An 18,488-nucleotide genomic window follows, 5' to 3' on the forward strand; every position below is an offset into this window, starting at 1 on the left:
ATCGTGCCACAGGCAGACGGGGTGTGCTGGCTAGTGTCTAGTGGCACTGAGCACGGCCGTGAGCTGGAAGCTTCTGTGAACGTGATCGCACTTCACTCTCACGGTGACTCTGAGATTATGAGTGTGTCCCCCACTGTTCTGAGATGTAGGAACTGAGGCTCTGAGATGCAGATGGTCCATGGCTGGCCCAGGTGACTCGGGATCAAAGGCAGCCTCATGGTTGGTGAGGAAACAAGGTAGAGGAGCAGAGACAAGCCCAAGGTCACTCAGCGGGAGCGAGAGAGGACCCTGGGCCCCTTTCTATGGATTTGATTCAGTGGTTTGTGTGTGTGTGTGTGTTTGTTTGTTTGTTTGTTTTTTAAGATTCTATTTACTTATTTCAGAGAGAGAGCACAAGTGGGGGGACAGGGAGAGGGACAAGCAGATTCTCCGCTGAGCAGGGATCCCAGTGTGGGGCTCGATCCCCGGCCCCTGGGATCATGACCTAAGCTGAAGGCAGACGCTTCACTGACTGAGCCACGCAGGTGCCCCTGGTGAGTTTTATTAATAGCGGAAGCTGAGTCCATGACATTATCAGGGTGAAAGCACTTTGAACATGAAAATGGGGCAGGCGCCTGGGTGGCCCAGTCAGCTGGATGTTCGACTCCTGATTTCAGCTCGGATCATGATCTCGGGGTGGTGAGATCGAGCCCCACGTTGGGCTCAGTGCAGAGTCTGCTTGAGATTCCCTCCCTCTGCCCCCCACCCCCGGCCCCCAAGTGCTTCACCACTTTGTCCCCAGCTCTGGACCCGGCATGCGGGGGAGCCCAGTGAGTGTTTCTAAGTGAGCACCACACAGAGCAACGCGGCACCTACCCGGCCCTCCCTTCTCCGTGGGCGGCACTTTTTGTTACCTCGAGCCCTTGGAACTTTGCAGCCCACAGCTGCACAGAATCTAGGGGACCGTGTTTCCACAGCGGGGCACTCTGCCCCCTGAGTGTGTCCGCACTGATGAGCGGTCCTGGGGCTCCTGGTGGGGGAGGGGAAGGGACCCCTGGGAGGCAGCGCGGAAGTGCATGTCGACACCGCCAGCCTAGTCCTCGGGGGGCCCAGAGGTGGCTGCAGCTTGTGGGGTGTAGGATTGGGGACACGGGATCAGTCTAAGCCCAGGGTGTCCGCCCTCAGAGACTCAGGAGTCCTGGTGGGAGATTGTGGGCATCAGGCCTCCATGTCACCCTGTGGCCAGGGCTTTGGAGCGGGCCAGAGTGTGGGAGGGACCAAGAGTTCTGAGGGGTCACAGGGTAGGTTTGGGGGGAACAGGGAGGAGCTGTGTTGGGTGGGCGTCAGAGAGGAGGTAGGCCCGAGGTCCAGGGGTCAAGGTGGGGGCGGGGGGTCACCCTGGGAGTCATCAGCCTGCTTAGCCACGGAAGCCATGGTTTTGAGTGAGCTCTTGCCCTGGAGGGATGTGAAGAGAGAGGAGACAGGATGCCGGGGAACGCCAAGGTTGAAAGGAAGAGCCAAGAACCGGGAAGCCAAGAGGCCGCCAGGGCGGTGGGAGGGGGTCCTGGAGCCATGGCGCAGAAGCTAGGTGTGTCGTGGGGTCAAAGTGGCCAAGCCACATAGGATGAAAAGTGTCTGTTGAGATCCAGACAAGCTCTAAGCCAACTGAGGAAAGAGACAAAGAGGTAAGTAGGGGGATTTGTGCCTCACCCTAACCCCCTCGTTCCTCATAAAGCTGACTTGGGTAATGTGGCTTTTTCTGGGGGGTCATGGGCTCCTAACCCTGAACTCCAGGAGTGGCCAGACTTAGCTGCTGGCAGGGAGCCAGCTGCAGGACAAACAAGCCGGGCTCCTTCCTGCGGCTCGGCTTTCCTCACAGGTGGAGGACGTTCGAGTTTCTGCCCTCTTCGGGTAGCGGGTTCCCGAGAAACAGGAAGGAGAGGAGAGGCCGGCCCGTAGGCAGAGTCCCGCCTGCCCGCTCCCGAACACCAGCTCCCAACAGTGGAGAGTGCTCCCAAGTGTCCTCCACGTGGGGGAAACGAGGTGGGCAGTGCCCGCCTTCCTTCATCACCATGAAGGTGGCTGGGGGCCAAGCGTGGTGGCCGAGGCCGGGGGCTGTGGCCGGAAAGGTGGGGAGCAGAAGCACAGGGCGGAGGCGGGCTGGAGCCGGAGGACACCGGCCTGGGAGACGGCGCCTACAGGTCGGAGACGCGAAGGCACTAAGTGCGGTGTGAGGAGGTGATGCCCAGGGAGGGTGAGGGGATCCCTGACCAAGTGAGCGCTGCTGGGAGACAGGATAGGGTAGTCTCTGGAGCCAAGGGGGCGGGAGGGCCAGGTCACCTCCTGGCACCAGAGGGGTACAGGATGTGGGGGGGGTGTTGGTCTAAGACCAAAGCTGAGGGAGTGTCCATCTGAAGGCATCTGGCCCACCAGGCCAAGGAGTCAGCAGGAAGCTGGAGGGTGGCCCGTCAGGAAGGTGGGGGAAGGGAAGGTAGGGCGCTGGCCCTGGGGACAGCAGGCAAGGGCTGACTCACAGGGCTGGGCCAGCCGAGGCTGAGCCTGGGGACCAAGGGTACTGTGGCTGTGTGATTGTCTTCAGTTGTCCCCCAAGGCTGGGTCCAGCCGCAGGACATGGACATACCCATTGCTTATGGCTCGGGCTGTCAAGGTGCGCCAGGGGAGGAGGGGGACGCCTGGGGGAGGTTGGGCTGTCCAGGAGTGGAGAGGAAGGAGGTCAGAGGCCAGAGTTCCAGAGGGCACTGGAGGGGCAGCCGGAGGACCTGGACAGGGGAGAGGGCGGCCTGAGAGCAGGAAGTGAGGTGGGGATTTCAAAGGTGAGCCCTTTTGGGGACAAGGGGAAGGAGTGTCGTGGTCCGGGTGGCTGAAATGGCAGAGCAGGCAGCTGGAGACGGCGACGACACGGATGCGGCGGACAGCAGCGAGGCTGAACCAAGGCCTCAGGGCCCGCGGTGATGGGTGTCAAGGTGGGAGTGGGACAGGCAGATGGCGGGAGGGGCTACTGGGGGAGGCCGCCACGCACCACGCGTCCTGACCCTCCGTCCATGGAAAGTGCTAGAAGGAGCCCATTCTTGGCAGCAGGCTGCAGGGAATCAGGAGAGCTGGGACCCTGCTGAGGTGGAAGAGGGGGAGGAAGATGCTGGGGGTGGGGGAAGGCCGTGGGACACCACAGGCAGGCTGCCCAGCGGCTGGGGTCAGGGATTCCATGGGACCCGAAGGCCTGGATGGCAGAAGGTCCTGAGGGCTGTGCAAGGTCTCAGCAGGGCAGGAAGCCAGGTCTGGGCAGCCCCGGGGTGGTGGGAAATGGGGGCACTCTGGCGTCTCAGGGGTTTGGGTTCATCTGTTGGAATATGCAGAAATGGGAAGAACAACTACTTTTAGTTCAAACACAGAGGGTGGCTGAATCCAAGAGAAGATTCTGGATGCGGAGGATATTTGTGTAGCTGAATAGTTTAAGGGCGAGGGTTTCAGCAGGAGCTGCCCACGGCAGCCCTTGCTCTGAGAATGGGAACAAGAAGGCTTTGGCTCATGGTGCCTTCAGGATCCGAGGCAAAATACAGAGAGTCCACCATGAGGGCTCGAGTAAACTGCTGTCACCCCATTTAAGGATGAGGACCCTGAGGGTTAGTGCTTAGCCCCTGGTCCCCCTGTCCCCTGGTGACAGTCCTCACTAGGCAGGCCCTCCTCGGGAACACCAGGCCTTCCTCCCTCAGGTTTCCTGGCTTCGGCTTCCTCATTCCCTTTGAAGCCCAGCAGATTCCCCAAAGTTTAAAGACAAGTGATGCTCGGCCCCAGATCCCAGGCTCTCCCCCAGCCAGAGACCTCAGAGGAGGACATCTTCACCCCGGCGCGGATGCAAAGCTCCGGGCTGGCATCTGAGGAAATGCGCGTGGCTGCGCGGGCCGGCCAGCTCCGTGCTGAAGGAGGTCCAGGGGCCAGAGATACACAGATGGGGGAACATGGCAGGAGGTGACCGAAGTGAAGCCCATGAAAAATCCCAATGTCATTATCATTCGGTTGTGTTTGGAGCAGGGACAGTGCAAGGTTAGCAGGGGACAGAGGGCAGAGCCAGGCACCTCACTTCCATCCTTCCATCAAACCCAGACTGAGCAAACGTGACAGGGAGGATCTGGGGACCCTGAGGTCACTTCTGCAGAAACAGCACGCTACCGTCTTTCTGTACCGGATGACCAAATACTGGAAATGACCAAATATCTCTGTTCACCCGTCCTGGTACCGTTAAGAGGGGGGACGGTAGGTTCTGAGAGCTGGGACGGGGCACCTGCACCGGTGTTCCCTTGAGGATTCTGGGATGAATGACTGAACGCTCGTAGCAAGCGCCTGGGTCGGGAAGGGGGTGTTTTAACATCAAATTCTGCTGAGCTGGCCGCTTTTCCACATGGATGGGGTCAGCAGTCCTGCGTGGCGGGGACGCCCCAGCCAGGCTGCACCCAGTGTCACAAGCGCAGATGAAGAGACAGGGCGGCTGGTAAAGAAGACAGACCCAGCTTCAGCAGTGTCCCAGGCCCCCCACAGCTCACGGCCCCTCCAGCCCCCTCCCCTGCACCCTCCTCTCAACAGAGCCACCCAGGCTTGTCTTCGTGCGTCTCTGAGCCTCACCTCTCATGTGTCCCAGCCTCTCTCCCGGGTCCCCCGCCAAGCCCCCCCGGCCAGCCTCATTGTCCTCCTCCGTGCCGCCAGCAAATCACATTTTGGGCCCCATCTTCCCAAATCTCTGAGCAGCAGCCTCTGGCTTAACTTTTGAGGACAGGTGGAACTGGTCCCTAATCTCTTACCTGTGATTAACTTGAAGAGGTAATACGCGCACGTGCCTTGAAAACACAGCTGGGACAAAACACGTACAGTTAAGCCCCTGCCTGATGACGGTGATTCTAGAGGCCATTCTGGGAGCGTTTGCACTGGTCCTCGGGGACGCCTGCAGGTCAGCGAGAGTGTACTGCAGACCTCCCTTGTCTTCTCCACCAGTGGGAGCATCCGTACGCGTTGTTTTGTATTTCACTTCTATATTCTGAAGATCACATTCCCTGCTTTTAAAGGGGTGGCCTTCGGGGAGCCCCACACTGCTGCTTTCCTTCTACCTGGTTGGCCCTTGGCCAGCCGCTGCCTCTAGCTGAACTGTAAGGGTTGGAGTCCCTCCACGTTGATTCCTAGGCCTTCTTTTCGTCGCAAACCTTCCCGCGAAGCCCCGCTATCTACGCCCAAGGCTTTCCACGCCAGCACCCTCAGCTTCGACACCCAAGCTCCTAGCTGGCGCCCGATGGCCAAGTGCACGCGCCCACTTTTAACTCCGGTCTTTCCGCAGCCCTGATTTCTGCTTTCCCCGCGCCCAGCAGGGGCTGGTGCCTGTAGCTGTACCTCTTTACTCAGAATCGTATTCGAAGGCCTCGTCATCTGTTGGCGGTCGCTGCTCTTCTCAGGAAGGCTGCACCAGCCCCCTGCCTGGTCTCCTGATCCACTGTAGCTCCCGCTCAGTCCGGGAGTGCGGAACACTCACCTCTGATCACCTCCGGCCCTGCTTACAACTCGGCAGCTTCCTATTGCTGTTAGGATCAAACCTTGCAGCCCACTCTATGGGGGCCCGACATGCCTCGCTCCCGGGAACTTGTTTCCTCGGTGCTGGGCCCCTCCTGCTTCAGGCTCCACCACATCCTCCTGGAAGCCCTCCCCTGAAACCCCCTCCTCTCTGCCCTGTGGGTCTCACTTTCCCTTGACCTGCGCTCTGCAGGTCCCTTCCACATTGTCTCCCAATCCCAGGCACAGTCAGCTACTGCCTTACATCTGGCATAACCCAGTGTCTTTTATTCTTCAACACCCTCAAACTGTTATGCGCAGGACTGTGTCTTGTCTAGTACGGTCACCCCAGGACTGAGCCGTCAGAAGTTCCTTCCTGCATGAAAACATGTTTGTGGAACAAACGAATGTTGTGCTTGTGCCCAGCTCCACCCCTGCACATGGTGCTCCCCCTGCCTGGGCCACCAACCTTTCTGGGGTGCAGTACAACTTCCACGGTTGAGAACTCGGGCCCCGGAGCCACACTGCCTGGGTGTGAGCCTAGGCTCTACCGATGTATTGGGTGCACGACCTTGGACACGTTACTTGATGTCTCTCTGTGCTTTGGTTTTCTCCCCTGTGATAAAACGGCACTAAGAATAGTATGTGATTCACAGGATTAAAGGCAATACTATCTAATTCACTGATGAAAGAAAAAAAAAAGTGCGTGGCATTGAATCTGGCATATATTTCTCCCCTTACTCACTCCTGAGCCATGTCAAGCCAGTCCTCCCCTTACCCGTGATAACGTCCTACTGCTCTGTACTGCTTTGTTTCTGGGACAAAAATAATTTCTGGTGAGAGTCCAGAGTTTCTGAGAATCAGTATCCCGTTGGCTCTGTCCGCTGGGAAGATTGGACCCGAGAAACAGTCCTCAGTGCACTGAGGAGAGGTAAGGCCTGACATGGGTGAGGAGCTGGCCTGCACCCGCCGTCCCAGGGGTCCCCTGCAAGTAGAGGAATCAACACTGACTTACTCAATTTTCTTTTTCAGGGTTTTAAGAAGCTCACATACAAAAAAACCGTTAGGGCGCCTGGGTAGCTCAGTTTGTTGGGGGACTGCCTTCAGCTCAGCTCATGACCCCGGAATCCTGGGATCGACGGGCTCCCTGCTCAGTGGGGGGGTCTGTTTCTCCCTCTGACCCTCTCCCCTCTCACGCTCTCTCTCTGAAATAAATAAAATCCTTAAAAAAAAAAACAACCCTTAGATTTTTTAATCTTGAGGGTCCACAGTTAAACCCAAGATGGTTACAAAATACAGAGAATCACCTCAGTGAGACATGAGGGGGAGAGGCTAGAATGGAACTAATTAGTGAAATGATTAAAATTAAAAAAAATGATAATGATTTGACAGCAATCGAAAAAAATGGAAATGAGAAAACTTTCTACTTTGCATGTTTTTTCAGAAGCCTAGACTAGATCATGACCCGCTCACCCTTCCGAACTGAGTGAACAAGACTGAGTGTGAAAGAGGAAAGGAGCTCAGACACATGGAGACCTGGGGATCTTGGGGCACACCTGGGTTCCTCGCAGCCCGACCCCGGCGCCTGGCACCCTCCAGGGTGGGACCACGTGGGCGGGATGCCGAACTCCCTTTGGAGACCCCAGTAAGTAACTCCCGGCTAAAATTTGTAAATCTCTCAGAAGTGTCTTAGTGAAATAATAGAACATAGTAGAAAAGAACGAACCTGATTTAGATGAAAATGTGGTATTTCCAAGAAAACCATAATAATTTTAAATAGTCCCTGGTTAACTGAAATCCGGGAAACAGAGGGGAAGTTCACCTAGAATTCCTCCCTTACAGAATACAGTCGCCTCTATAATCGAGGACTGCATGCTCTAAGGCTGAAACAGACTATATCCAACTCAGCAGGTTCTATACAAGCCATTTATTGGAAATGCCAACTATATGTAGGATAAAGTCAGTGCTACATGCTTATCAGTAACAGTAGAAAAATAGAACCAGTGGAAACCTTTGTACAACCGTAATGATACTCAAAAGAGAAATGTATCGTTTTACAATGCTTCACACAGACGAATTCAAGTTTGGAGGTACCTAAATAAAAATACTATATATTTCTTTAAAAAACACTATGTACAATTGAAGCGTAAACAAGTTTTACAAAGTACTGGTTATGCAGGTTGTAGAAAACACTTGCATAGGACATGAAATCAGTTTAAGAAAAATTTCTGAGCCTTTAGCATTGAAGGCACTTGACTTTATACCAGTAACAGCACAACCACAAGAAATGCAGTGTTGTACAAGATACCACCTCTCTGCGGACAGATGTGGTACACAAACAGCAAGTGGGGTTCAGGGAACGTTACCTTTCAGCCACCCCATCTAAGAGCAGGGTTCCATACTACCTGCCCACGGAACCCAGATACACAGTCACGTGGAGGTACATCATGAAGCTTCCAGAGCTTATCGTGTCTCTTAGAACTCACGTAAACACACAAACACGAGAGGTTATTTTCAAGACACACACTTGCAAGGAATCTTTCTATAGAAATAGCCACAGCATTATAATATTCAGAAGAATGTGGAAGATTGACACATGGTCTTGAGGGTTTTCTGAAGGAAAAAAAGAAATCCCAAGACTTGCCAATAAAACAATTACATAACAGCTATTGCAATCTATAGGACAAAAGGACAACTTAACATTTCATAAAACATTGTTCATACAACAGTGTTAATGGAAAATAGTAAAATACCTTTTAGTGTGTGATGTAACGCTTTTAGTCAGGTTATGTGTAATGAGGTTTGAAAGTAAACCACTTAGTAGACAAAGTAAACCATTGCAGAACCGGGAATAGCACCCATCACTGCTGCTTATTTAATAGTAACTTTCAACAGAAGGCTGAAAGTCAACCAAATAATAATTAAAAAAAAAAAAAGTCAAATAAACATTTCCCTTTGAGTTCGTTCCTAAGGTAAAAACACGAATGCTTCAGAACTGCAAAACAAGTGCTTCATGAAACACGTTTCCCCCTGAAAGGCAGATTACACAAGAAAATCCCTATTTTGCTGTGTAGTAACTGAGAAGTGTCCCCCTTCCTCTGCAGAGACCATCGTGCTTCGAGGTCAGCCGTGAGTCCCCGTGGCCCCCGCTGCCCCCCGGCACGCTCTGCAGCCTCACCCACGTTCACATGGACAAGGGCTGCCCGCCGCCAGGATGTGAACAACCAGTCAAGAGAAAACCCAACACGAGGTGGCAATTATAGTAATAAGACTTGTTGAGGATGCAAAATCAAGAATTAGGTAAGGTTTCACAGAGAGCTCTACAAAAAGATTCAAATATAAAGAACTTGTTAAAAATCCTTAAAATCCAACTGGTTCTGGAAATGCCAGGAGAGCTTAGGTCTAGGGGCGTGTGCCTAGGAGCTAACGGGGCACGGGAGGAAGGCCATGGTGCGTGGAAAATGGAAAAAGCTGCTTTTCACCAAAAGTTTTTGCCTTTCGTGCTATTTCTTTTCGAGTCACAGGTGACTCTGAACTTATCCACCAAAATCACAAAACTAAAACAAAAATATAAGAAGAGGGCCATCAGCATCTTGAAGAAACATGGATCTTCTCTTCCTGCTCCAGAAGCGAAAGGTAATTCTCGAAACCGCGGCATGGCGGGCACCGAAGGCGGCGATTGTCTCACGGCCTGATTGTCTGTGGCCTCGAGAGGAGATCTGGTATTTGGAGATTTGGTTCTCATGAAATTTCTAAACCGAGAGAATTGCTAGGTCCTGGGGCCTAAATTTTATATTATACATACCTTTTTTTCCCCTAAGACCAATCTTACTCAGACTTCACATTTATCATAGCACAGCATTAACAGAATTTTAATGCCCAATAAGCACTTCAGAAGGTCGGAGAGGTGGGTTCCAAAGCCAGAGGCACACAGCTATTCACTCTACCCTAGCCACCACACTTCACAAGATACAGCTGAAGGCCACTGACGCCTACCCTAGCACACACAAGCCACACCTGCTTACCCTCTGCAGGTCACACCAGTCCACCGCCCCACAGATTAAAGCAAGTTCCTCTCTATACACAATTTAGTCAGATCAGCTACTAAATTCTTAAAAGCAAACTTCATCAATTAAAGTAGGAACAGTGGCCACTTATTTTTATGTCTGGGGGATATGAAAGAGTATTTAATAAGTTTTCAGGAAAATGACATCAAACAGCTCTTGTCTGACATTTTAAAAAATACAGGTCAGAGATGAGAAAGCTTTTTCCCACCCAAATCAGCTCTTCTCACCCTTATTTCCAGTACCAGCACAGTACAGCCTGAATTCAGAATAGAAATTTAGAACTAACTATATCAAAATAATTCATGTCAATACATGTATATAAATACACAGGGAGGAATATGATGATGAAATTAACAATTTTTGTTTCTGAAGAGAGTGACTGAAGTTGGCTTCAAAAGACACCATCATCTATTATAAAGAGTCAACCCTCCTAAAAATGAGCACAGAGTCCTTATGTTTTTCTATCTTTAAAAAAAGGAGCCTCAAAGGCGATGCCAGCCGACCTCCCAGGGGACGAGCATTCGCCCCAGGAGGCCTGGAGCTCAGCACGCAACACCACCAGCGCCGACGAACACGCGAGCAGCAGCTAACTAGGCAGGCAGAGCGCGGGGCAGCGGTGGGCCGGTGTATGGAGACAGACTGACATGTTCCCCGTCTCTGAGACTACCTACTGTTAGGATTTTTTAAAATGTCCGATTATTCCTGAGTGTATATCCACAGGGTAAAGTAGGAAAGACTGTAAAGAGAAACTACAGCTACGGGAGAAATCAGAGTTGTTGGCGCCCAATAGAAACCTCTTTACTCAAAAGTGCATGTAATTCATTTATATGGTAGCTTGTGAAGGCTCCCGAGCCCTGCATAGTTTTCGAGTGAGTGTGAGTGAGTCATAGTTTTATATATATATACAGACATAGAAAAGAGGCTCCCGGACATCCTTCACATGACGGAAGGCTCGGCAAGGCCCTTTTCTTCTAAGTGCTACGGCTGTGTGTGTATGTGTTTGTAAAAATACAAAGTGAATGTTCAAATAATGTTGAAGTGATTTAAAAACTCAAATACTAATATATTTACATTGGAGAGTAAGAAAAAAAAAAACAGTCCTTAGCTCACACATTGCCCTTTCAAGGGAGAGGATCTTAAAAGATCCCATGTGCTCAGTGGTTCAGTAAAATCCCAAACCAGCGTCCCCAGTGGAGTTCAAGTAGGACATGTAGTGTTTCACTGGGTAAAAAAAAAGAAAAAAAAGGTTTCTTTTTCTTTTTTTGGTGACAAAGGATTATGCGTTCTACAACACTTTTAGGACACCAAAATTCAGACAAACTTGGAAACACATTTAAAAGAAAACACAGGCTTACAAACACCAAATGACATCCGTAAGACGAAGCCCTTTTGTTTTTTTTCCCACAGAGAGCAAGACAGCTGAAGGCAGCAAGCAGTCCTTTCCCGTCTCAGCTGGAGAGTCGACGCTCAGAACCAGAAATCCCATCGGGCAATCTTTAGGTTACTTTGCTATTTCTGCTGCCTCAGGATTCCAAGAAATCCAATGTCTCGAGGACCTCATCTAGTTCTACGCTAATGCACGCTACCAGCATCGGCAGGATTCTGACGGTGCCCACACACCGAACAGAGCTACCGCTTCAGCCTGGGCACAAAAGGCTTTGCTCCTTTCAGTTCTTTACTGAACCAGAACATGTAGGATCCTGACTGGACTCCCGCTGGAGGAATGAAGACCAGCTCCCAAGACTTGTTAAGGAAGAATGATATTAGACTTATGGAGATCGAGCAGGAAGATTTCTGAACTAAAACAATTACCGAAGAGAGAGGAGCATTTTGATGTGCTGTTCTTTGGAATTTCTATAATTAAAAAATAAGCACAGAACTATTTCATAAGAAAATACATCTTAGTGTGCAGTCCGATGCACGTGGAAACTGGTAGATGAAAGGTAAAATGCAAAAAAGTATGAAAATACGGTTCCTTTAAATGTGGCAATAAAGTTTGACATACTGATATAAAATCAATACCGATAAAATAAATGTACAAGTGCAAAAAAATCCCATCATTTGTAAAGAGGAGAAAAAAAAGTGCCAGCTTGCTTGCTCTTAAAAATGCTTCCCCACTCAACTGTTCAAACACAAAACAGACAGATGCAGCATTCAAAAGAACCCTCGTAGCATGCCACGTCTCATAAACATGTATATACAAAAACTAGAATAAAATAATGTGAAACTGAGTTAGCTGGCATCGAGAAACTGGTCTCTAAGTTGTCAGGTTACATCGTAAAATGGGATGTTTCACATCTCAGGCACAGACGACTTGGAAGGTTGCTCTCAGAGGGCAGACTTCTTATAGAGGAAGTCTGGCTTGCTGGGTGACCTCCTTCCCCTGCTTATCGAATCTTCCCGTTCTAAATCAGTATTTCGCTGAGCTCCGTGGCCCAGGGACTCGCTGTCCGCCAGTCTCCTACCGGATCTCTCTTCCGGAGCTTCAGAGCTGCATGCGGGATGTGAGGGTCGGTTGGGGGTCAGCCCGAAAGTCAAGTCAGTTTCTACTGCTGTCCGTCCCCTGACGTGGGCTGGACCGTTGCCCACATTTTCCGGGGCTGCCAATGGAAAGTCTGACCGCTGGGGCGGTTGCTCAACAACATCAAGGTGGATTGGTTCGTTCTTTTGTCTGTGAGGATGTCCGTCAGGGGAAAGTGGATATTCTCTCCTAGCTTCCTCCTGCTTTTTAGGAGAGGTCTGGCTGGGTAGGTAGGCTGACTTTAAGCCACTTGGTGATGCCTTACTGTGGCTATACAAATCCGGACCGAAGTATCCACCTTGCGAAGGGGAAGGGGTGCGTCTGCCAGGAGCAGGCGTCGAAGGTCTGCAAGCAGCATTTGAGAAGTCATAGAAATCCGGATATTCCTGCTGATTTTCTCGAGCATCGGCTTTTTGCTCTAGTGTGTGTTTCTTTCGAGACGTGTGTGTATGCCTCTGTGGAACACATGACAGATGCTGGGGAGGCGCTGGTCCTACTTCCGAAACAGACTGGCTTAGTTCTGTGTCTACAGCCAGTTCTGGAAGCCTCCTGTCCTTGAGTGACAGTGTGGACACACCCATGGCGATGTCTGGCATTAGATCATTTAGCACAGGCTGTGCGCACTGCAGAGATAGAGAAGGGGGGTTAAAAGAAAAAGGCCCAGGACTCCCTCTTTGTACAAGTGATGTTCACTGGTTTTGCTTCCTCATTATAAAAGTGATACAGGCTTATTTTAAAGAATAACACGATACAGGTACCTGCGTGTCTCAGTCAGTTAAGGGTCTGACTTTTGATTATGGCTCAGGTCGTAACCTCAGGGTCATGGGATCAAGCCCCATGTCGGGCTCAGCGCAGAGCCTGCTTGTCTCTCTCCCTCTGCTTCTCCCCCCTCCCCTGCTTGCTTGCATGCTCTCTAAAATAAACGCATTTTTAAAATCTTAAAGAAAAAAAGAATGGTTACAATGTATAAAATCATAAAGGCCAAAATCCCCAAAACCAAACAAAAAACCCACTAATCTTCCCTACTGAGATAATTACTGTAACATTTTGAGGTATTTTTCTCATTTTTTTCCCCTCTGTTCATATATTAATTTTCATAGAATGTAGTACATACGTAAGTCTGTCACTAAATTTTGAGATTGCTACTTAAATTACCGCATACTATTGCATTGTATTGCTGAATCATGGCTTATGTAGCCATTCTCCCACTGCTGACATTACGGTTGTTTCCAATTTCTCATTATTATAATGAAGACTATAATGGGGTGCCTGGATGACTCAGTTGGTTGGTGGAATGTGTGACTCCTGATCTCGGGGGTCATGAGTTGAAGCCCTGTGGTGGGTATAGAAATTACTTAAAAATAACACCTTAAAAAAAAAAAAGACTGCAATGAACATACAAATAAATTACCATTAAAGGGAACTTTATTTAAAATAAAAAGTAGTAGAACTTTTGAAACTGGGGTACTGACAGCAAAGCCAACAGGATGGAAATGCGGCCTATCAAACACTACCAATCTCCGTTGTTTTTTCTTTTTTAAGGGGCTGGGGGGGGGGCAGCAGGGAGAGTGGGTAGAAGAGTCTAAGGTAAGGAAGGATCATAATTTGACCCCAGGGGTACACTAGTCCACAGTGTCCAAAAAGTCACATTTTAATAAAGATCCCCCTGAACTAATCTATGTATCGTTTGCTTTTCTATTGAAGACCACTGGTGATGTGTGAACGAGCAGGAAGGCTTAAAAATCACTACCGTTGGGTTGCCTGGATAGCTCAATGGGTTAAAGCCTCTGCCTTCTGCTCGGGTCATGATCCCAGAGTCCTGGGATCGAGCCCCGCATCAAGCATTCTGCTCAGCGGGGAGCCTGCTTCCTCCTCTCTCTCTCTCTGTCTGCCTCTCCACCTACTTGAGATCTGTCTGTCAAATAAATATATAAGAATCTTAAAAAAAAAAAATCACTACTTTTTATTCCCCAAAGGTATTATATAAACAGAAATTCAATCTCTAATACAATGCAAACCCGACCCAGGAGTTCTTGCTTAGTTTACTAGCTACTGACGCCAGCTACGGCGCCTCCCAGTCAGACCGGTGCTCTGATGCAGCAGCTTGCCAGGCATCGGGCCTGGTCATCTGTCCCTTTTCTGAATGGGGAGCCTTCCGCCACTGCTCCCGACAGTATACACAGCTGTAAGTAACTTCCCCTTCCCGGCCCACCAAAGCATTTGGTAGAAGAGTAGATTCTATAGAAACGAGGGCAGATTCTAGACCTGTGCTTGAATGGAGCATCACAAAACTGCTAACATCCACGGGCACTGCCCAGAGATGCCACCCTTTCTGAGTACCTGCAATGAACACGAAGACAAGGAAGGTACCAACTACCCCCGCCGCATACCCCGTGTCTTCCCAGTGCCCTCACTCTGCTCCATTTTCCTTCTCTCTCTTTCCACAGCCCCGCAGTCTAAGCTTCCAGCTTGTCGGTAACACTCCTGGGCCCTGCTGAGTCCCCGCAGGGCTCCCGGGGTCAGGAAAATTGCTTCTAATATTCCAGGAACATTTTATTTTAGGTCAATTAGTGAAGTGCGAACTTACCACTTGTTTCTCACATGCTGCTGCTGCTGAAGGGGCGGCGGCGGCGGCCACGGCCACGGTCTGTCTCCCCAGTCCTGTGGTGTTGGTGCAATCAGGTGCTGCTGCTTTAGCACCCGGCAAGTAGACTGCAGGGGGCCCGGCTTTAGGGGCCGTTCTGGAGTGAAACAGGGAATGATTACAGGGATAGGAGAACGAACGTGAAGGGTGCTGGCTGGGAGGTCTTTGTTTCCAGCCTGTTTTGAGCTGGTTATGGATTGGGGTGGCTGGGGGGTGATATGGAGGCGGTGGGGGGGGCAAGGGCGGATGGAAGGCCACAAAGGAGTCCAGGTCTGGAAACATGGTTTCTGCCGTCGGGGTACTGTTGACGCGGCACCGCCCGGACTGTCGCATTGTCAAGAGTGGACTTTCATCCCCGAAACGTTCATCCGGAAAGAACTTGTGAGGATTCTAAGGAAGATTTAAAACAAACAAACAAACAAACAAACAAACAAAAAGGACATTAGCAAACTTCCTAGATAGAAATTTAGAGGCTGAGAGCATTAAGTGAGATCCTAAGAAAACCAAATTCAACAAGAGTAAAAGGCAGAATATATTCCCCTAGGCCAGAAGCCCAAGAAAAAATTACTTTAATAAAAGCACAGAAGGATGTAGTGGAGGCTCTCCAGCCTCTCATAGGACCATCAAGGAGAGCTGCGTAACTAAATATTCCAGCAAGCAGGCCGGTAATCTCTTGCAAGATTATGTGATAATGCAAAAGCAGGAAATAAAACCTAATTCAAATGTGTCTTTGCGGAGAAAATAAAATTAAGTGCCGAAGGAAGAAATGGCATACAAGTGAGGACCCTTCTTGAATTTTCTGACGCAACACCTACTCTGTCTGAAATAAAAACTGTAAAATACTCAATCCTTTCCTGTTACATGTAACTCAGTATGATTAGTATTTTGATAAACATTATATAACAATACTTAACACTTTTATACATGTTAAGATATCAAACGAAGATACCATTTAGAATGGCAAAAGGGCAAGAAATGAATAGAAAACAATACTATTTCAGGGATGGAAACCACGGCAAAAAATGAAAATTAGAACCAGCCTGCCAACACCACACCGCTCTCCCCTTTGAAGACTCAGGCTAAACAAGCCTGGAGTCAGTGGCAAAAAAAACTCAATCACTTGACCAGACAAAATTAAATTTTATTTTAGGCTCTGATTTCACGGCTGTGAACGGACTACTTTGCACGTTCTTCCTTCATTGCAAAACCGATGCTACAGCTCTGGTACTTGGTAAGAAATTAGTTTTTTCCCCTGCTCGTTAAAAAAAAAGAAAAGCATTCATTCCCTGATTCTCATGCTTACAGGATTTGTAACATTGTGCAAAAAATGTCTTCTCATCTGGAGGAGGGGAGAAGTGGAAGAAGGGCATCTGGCACATAGGTCAAGCCCGTCGTACTCCACAACCTGAGATCTAGAGACCCAAAGAGGGACGGAGAGCAGTGGCGGGTCCGAGTTTCCTACTTCCTCTTTCATCTTTGATAGGGATGCACACCATGAACTTTCAGTGGGCCTGTTAGGCATAAGAGACACAGCTGCTTCCACACGGGACCTCTTATCTTCACAACATCCACTCTACTGGTACGAAACGGATACTCGGAGTGGTTGGTCCAAGTTAACTAACTGATAAGCAGCAGAGCCAAGATGTAAATTCAACTCTCCCTCCAGAGTCTGTGCGCTCCGTCTACCCCGCACACAGCCTCTCCTGGGGGCGAGGTGGGGGTGTGTGGGGATGGAGTGCTGCCGACTGGACTTCAGCTATCACAGACCCTCGACGCAGCAAAAGGGAATGCACTAAGAAACAGACGCACGCCGCGAGGGCTCCTTGAGAATCTGAAATTCTGTCTGCATGAGGATCAAGGTTCCTGTTTCACCTAGTCAAATCCCACCTGCAAGAGCTCAGCGGCAGCGTCCGCGAGACCAAACTCTCTTAAGACTCGAATTTGAATTTCGTAGCTGACCGTGGCGCCTTCCCCACAGTTGAGTGCGTAGGCTCTCTGCACTTGCTCGGTGTGCCGCAGCTCCTGCAGACGTCTGACCATGTCTCTCATAATGAGGAGACGAGGAACTGAAAGAAGAAAACGTTGGTTCGCAAAACACCGGAGCTGCATGCAAGACCAGCCACCGAGCACAAGGAAGCGCGCATGTGTTCTGCATTAGGATCTTCTTGTACATTTGTTGATAGCTTTTTAATTTCCTGGGAACAGTAATTTATTTGCTGCCTAGAGAAGGGGAACCCTGAGTGGAGTCTGGAAAAGGGAGAGAAAACCAGGCAGGTAAAAAACGGAGAGTGAAAGCACGTGTCTCAAGCAGAAGGACCAGGCACATGTCAAACAGGCAGGTGACACACAGCACGGCACGAGCAGCCGGCCCCACTAGTAGCTGAGGGTTCAGAGGTACAAGCAGGAAGAGTATGACGAGAGAAGGTGAGAAAGATGGTCAGAGCAGATCACGAATGACCCTGCATGTCACGGTAAGAACTGACACTGTATCTTGGGTACAACAGGAGTTGCCTGTGCCGGGGAATGACGGGATGAGAGCAGAGCAGTGAGGTAGTCCGCGTACTCTGAGAGCAGGGCAGTGAGGTAGTCCGCGTACTCTGAGAGCAGGGCAGTGAGGTAGTCCGCATACTCTGAGAGCAGGGTAAAGCAGGGTTTGGCAAGCTACAGCTGGGAGAGTGAATCTATCCTGCCTCCTGGTTTGTAAATAAAGTTTTACTGACACATGGCTACACCCACTTGTTTCGGTAGCGTCTGTGGCTGCTTCTGATGGCACAGTTGAGTAGCTGCGATGGGCACTGCAGAGCCATCAAAGCCTAAAATATCTACATAACGGCCCTCCAAGAAAAACGTGCTGAGCCCTGGTGTAAACGCCAGAATGGGAGTAAGGGTAGAGGCAGGAGCAGTTAGGAACCTGAACTAAGGCTGTAGCAGAGGTGCTGGGGAATAGGTGACACCATCTATATATAAATGTCTAAGAGACAAACTGCCCAGACTGGCCACCGGCTACGATTTCTGGGGAAAATGGAGCTATCATTTACTGAGCGCTTAACTTTGTGCCTGGCGAACTCCTAAGCATCTTACTCATGGTACTTCCTCAAATCTTCCTAACAACCCTAGAAAGGAGATATTATATCCCTTTTGTAGGCAAGGAAATTAATGCTCAGGGAAGCAGGTTATTTTGTCAAAAGTCACACCAATAAAGTGGCAGAGCCAGGACATGAGCCTTCCTGGCGTCTTCTCCAATAAGCTATATGGCTTCCTTCAGAGCGAGCTGAACAAGGAAGAGGGAAGGATCAGAAAACACCAGAACAGGACGAGGCCTTGTTAAGCAAGACAACAAAGACGCCTTATTTTTCTGAACATACTTAATTGTGAACACTCTGGGCTTTTTAGGTTTAGTCCTAAGATTAAATTATGCTGCTATTCAATTGTATTAACTCACGCTGATAAAAACTGGGCCAATGACCCATAGCTTCAATATTCTGCACCAATCAGCTCCAGTAATATTTCTCTTCCCATGGTTGTCCAGTGTATACTTTAAAGAAATGATGGGCAGTATTTTGTCCGTAGTGGCCAGATCTGTTAAGGCCAACAGTCGATTAGACATTAGTCCCAGAATAAAATGTATGTGTTCAATTAAAAGTTCTGATATTCTTTTATTTGTCCTTAATTGAAACACATTTATAAACAGCAGATGAATGGTGCCATTTCTAACAATGCCATAGTT

The 18,488-nt window shown here is 49.6% G+C and overlaps 1 protein-coding gene across 3 annotated transcripts in view; it reads right to left on the minus strand.

The window, feature by feature from the left end:
• Nucleotides 1-7,441: 7,441 nt before the first annotated feature.
• The window catches only part of BTBD7 (BTB domain containing 7), an 80,240-nt gene continuing 69,193 nt past the window's right edge, over nucleotides 7,442-18,488 (minus strand). For 2 of the 3 annotated variants that reach the window (XM_045073031.1, XM_004754789.3), the window contains exons 9-11: nucleotides 16,649-16,827; nucleotides 14,705-15,151; nucleotides 7,442-12,740 (exon numbers count right to left, since the gene is read on the minus strand). In XM_045073031.1, coding sequence (XP_044928966.1) covers nucleotides 11,925-12,740; nucleotides 14,705-15,151; nucleotides 16,649-16,827 — 1,442 coding nt within the window. In that variant the 3' untranslated portion in view covers nucleotides 7,442-11,924. Of the gene's footprint in view, nucleotides 12,741-14,704; nucleotides 15,152-16,648; nucleotides 16,828-18,488 lie in introns of those variants that run through there. The other variant, XM_045073041.1, reaches the window with a different exon arrangement.

This window comes from Mustela putorius, unplaced genomic scaffold (assembly GCF_011764305.1).
Source record: "Mustela putorius furo isolate JIRA1106 unplaced genomic scaffold, ASM1176430v1.1 tig00000129_pilon_pilon_pilon, whole genome shotgun sequence".
Taxonomy (NCBI): domain Eukaryota; kingdom Metazoa; phylum Chordata; class Mammalia; order Carnivora; family Mustelidae; genus Mustela; species Mustela putorius.